This window comes from Rhea americana, unplaced genomic scaffold (assembly GCF_003343005.1).
Source record: "Rhea americana isolate MKP2758 unplaced genomic scaffold, rheAme1 scaffold_446, whole genome shotgun sequence".
NCBI classification, from domain to species: Eukaryota; Metazoa; Chordata; class Aves; order Rheiformes; family Rheidae; genus Rhea; species Rhea americana.
The window spans coordinates 184991-188730 of NW_028186586.1; the positions used below are offsets into that span (position 1 = coordinate 184991).

General features: G+C 60.9%; 1 protein-coding gene across 1 annotated transcript in view; it reads right to left on the minus strand.

Annotated features, from left to right (window-relative positions):
• The window catches only part of RNF126 (ring finger protein 126), a 10367-nt gene extending 10244 nt beyond the window's left edge, over positions 1–123 (minus strand). The window contains exon 1 of the mRNA XM_085315998.1: positions 33–123. Coding sequence (XP_085172124.1) covers positions 33–107 — 75 coding nt within the window. The 5' untranslated portion in view covers positions 108–123. The remainder of the gene's footprint in view (positions 1–32) is intronic.
• Positions 124–3740: the final 3617 nt, after the last annotated feature.

Genomic DNA, 3740 nt, shown 5'->3' on the forward strand with positions numbered 1-3740 from the left:
CCCGGCCACGACCGGGCCCCCGCCCCACTCACGGGCAGGCGCGGGGCGATCTCGGCCGAGCAGCAGTGACAGAAGAACCGTCCCGGCTGTGGGGAAGCTTCCGCCATCTTCCCTCCCACCCCCCCCCCCGCAGCGCCCCGCCCGGTGACGCACGGCGGAGGCGACGGCGGCCGCAGAGGGACGGAAAGGGCCCGCGGCGAGGAAAACGCGGAAAAGAAGCGCGGAGGAGGGAAGCGGGGGGAAGGGAAGAGGAAGCTGCTGCGGGGAGGCGGGGCGGGGCGAGGGGCGGGGCTTGATGTGGGCGGGGCTTGATGTGGGCGGAGCCAGAGGGCTATATAAGGGCGGGGCAGGGGGCGCTGCCGCCATTTGCTCTGCCCGCGGGGCCGCGGCGTAGGCGGCGGTTGCGCTCCGTGCCCGGCGCCGCGGGCCCCTGTTCCCCTCCGCGCACAGCGGGGCCCTGGCCCGGGCCCTGCCTGCCGTGCTGAGGGACCGGGGCTGCCCCGCGCGCCGTGGGGGCCGTGCCGGGCCCTTCCTGCCCACGGCGGGTTCTGGGCCCAGGCTGCGCCGCGGGCCCCGCCATCGGGCGCGTGCTGCGGCCGGGAGCCGTTCCCCGGGCGGCCTCCGGCTTGGCCGGCCCTGGGGCTTGGGCCCTTTGGGGAGCAGCAGCTGTGGGGCTGCCGGCTGCGGGACCTTCTGGCTCGAGCCCCGTTTTGGGCAGGGGTTTCCAGGCAGGCTGGCACTGCTGTTCAGCCTGAGGCTAAACAAGTTCTGGGAGTCCTCCAGCTGTCGCCTGCTTGCTGCGGGGTTGGCTGACCAGGGGGTGTGTTCGTGCCTGGGACGTGGAGCTCGTGGAGTCGCCCAGAGATAAAAGGGCCTCGGAAGCGCTCCAGGGAAGGGCTGCAGCGCGTGCCTGCGGAGCTGTGGGTTGTCTGGCGTGTCTAAGCCCTGGCTCTCCCTGCAGTGTTCCTCAGGCTTTCTTCCCGCAGGGTCTTGCCTGGGTAGAGCTGGAGGGCTTTGGGCAGTTGCCTGTTTTTCCAGGTACCTCACAGCCCAGTTACAGCAGGATAAGCACATACGCAATGGGCCAGTGTGCTTTGTGCCCGCTCTGGCCGGGGAGCAGGACGGAGATCCCACGCTGTGCCAGTGATGGGCGTCCTTGCGAGGGTGACAGGTCCTGGCTGCACAGAGAATCAGCTCCAGCCTGTTTCTCCACTTTCGCTCATCTGCTTTTCTGTTTCCATGGAAATGGCAGATGCTGGCCTGAAATGGAATCCAGTGCTGCCATTTGAGCAATGGCCAGCGCCTGGGGTCAAGAACCACAGGGAGGAAAATGTCACGCTGCAGTTACTGATATTTTGCACAATTTATCGAGTGGTTGCTGCGCCTCGGATCCCTACAAGGAAGAGCCTGTCTCTCCTGCTCTGCTTCTCTTGGGCCCGGGAGTCCCTTGTGCCAGGGCCTGTTCACAGAGCACGGAAAGATATATTAGACGTGTGCTCGGATCCCTGTCTCTTTAACCAGTAAACCCAAAAATATTTCTGGAGTGATTCTGAAGACCATGTGGTCTGCGAGGTTGTGGGGTTGCAGGGCTGTGGGGTTCAGGGTTTAGGGGTTGCAGGGCCCCCAGTGGCCCATGGCACTGGCCCTGCTTCCAGCAGATGGCATCTTCAGCCCAAGTTTGCTTTTCTTGCTTTTTTAAGGGAAGAGAGAAGGCAGGGAAGGCATTTTGTGAAGCAACGCTGTACTCCTGAAAAGCAAAGCTTAGGGAAACCTTCCTCCACGGATTTATTCTCTCCACATTTGTAAGTACAGATGTAAAAGCAAGAAGCTAGAGGCTAGCATGTGAAGTTTTAAACTGGAAATGATTGAGTAACGGCTTGATAGCTGGTCAGCAGTTTCTGGAACTGTTTAGTAATTATGTAGAAATTTCAACTGTAGAACAAATTTGCAGTTGTTTAGTAAGTGATCAGTGATTCTGACAGTTGATAAGAAATGTTAGCAACAATTTGATGAGGAAATCTGCAACACTTTTTTTTTGATTGTTTGTGTTTTTGGCAGGAGGTGGGTCTAGACAGTTGGACATAGGTTCATCCTAAAGCCAGACGGAGCTGCACGGCTGCCTGCGGAGTGGAGCCCAGAGTCTAGGAGGGAGCATTTCATACCCGAAAGGGAAGTTCCCTTTGACGTTGAGGACGTGCACTCGTTTCTCCTTGCTCTGCTTCACGGTCTGAAGACAAGTCACCACTTGATCAAATGGATGCTTGGTACATGTGGAATGAGGAGGGAGAGATCTGGCTTCGCTGACATTGTCCCTGTGGAATTCCCTGACGCGGGAAATGTGGCTGCTGAACAGGGCTGTGCACGCTCGGATGCAAATGGCAGTGATCATTAATGCACGGGGCGATGAGGGCTCTCGCGGAACCAGTGGTGATGAGTCCGTGCAGGGCTTGGCCATCCTGGGCAGGGGGCTGGCGCTGCAGGATCACATCGTCGTGAGCTGGTTTTGACCCTGGAGAGAGGATCTGGCAGGGGAGGCTGACCCTACAGTGGCCCCGTGCCCATCTGCTGGCTCCTGTGGTCCCTCTCTGTGGGGGACTGAGGCTGATCCGTGGCCTGTGCCTGGGGTGGACGTGCCTGCCTGCTGCAGCTCTGCAGTCGAGTTTCTGGGCTCATGCTTGGCTCTCCCTGACCTGCCCAGACGCACAGGGGGCCTGGATCTGTTTGGGAGCAAATCTGAGTCACCTGAAGAAGCCAGGGGCTGGGATGATTTTCCCACGGTGCTGCAGAAGGACGTGAACTGCACCCTGTTCAGAAAGGACTGATGAAGCGGTGACACCTCCTGAGCTCGCCGCAATTCACCGCCGGGCAGAGCCTGCTCCTCACAGCTTGGCAGGCAGCACCAGCACCGCTCAGCCAAAGCAGCGGGGAAGGAGGGAGGTCTTTGGCTGAGGGTGGTGGAAAATACCAGGAGCCTGGGATTGTTCGAGGGGATGGATGGGACAAAAGGCTTCTCTGGTATCTGTGCGTTGTGGTCCCACCTGGGCCCAGCGCAGGAGGGGATGATACATGCACCCCACCGCTGGGCTCAGGGAGAGGAGCCTGTGGACGGCTAGGGCAGAGCAAAGGTTTGCAGGAAAGCTCAGCCACGCGGCGCATGTCCTACACCCAGCAGGAGGAAGGCGGCAAGCAGGGGTTTCACCTGGGAGCCGTCAAGGCCGCGGCCACCCCAGGTGCCCGCCCCAGGGCAGGGTGCGCCTTGCTGGCGGTGCCTTCCCAGGGCCCCGCTGTGGCCCGCCAGCTGCCTTTGCCGCTTGCTTCTGCCTGGGCTGTGGGAGTTAGCAATGAGCTCACGTCCCCAGACGTTACTTAAAGCAGGCGCTGCCACGATGCCAGGAGAGGGGCGGCCACGGGCCCTGGGCTGCAGCTGCCCAGTGGCTGCCGGCGGAGCCCTGTGCGTGTGTGTGCGTGCATGAGCGCCTGCTCCGAGCGGGAAGCCGGAGTGCCCTGTGGCACAGTGCCAGCTGTGTGGGGCTGGTTTACGTTAGGCGGAGGTGGTTAGCAGGCAGCGGAGCCCCCCAGCAGGTGCCGGTGCCTTCCCGATGCAAGCGTGCCCTGCAGGGAGTGACAAAAGCTTGGGATAAGTCTTCCCGACTCCTGGATTTACTGACATAAGATCTGCAGTGTTTAGATAAATCCCAGACATGCAGATGTTGTTCCACATAGACATTGCATTGCACAGA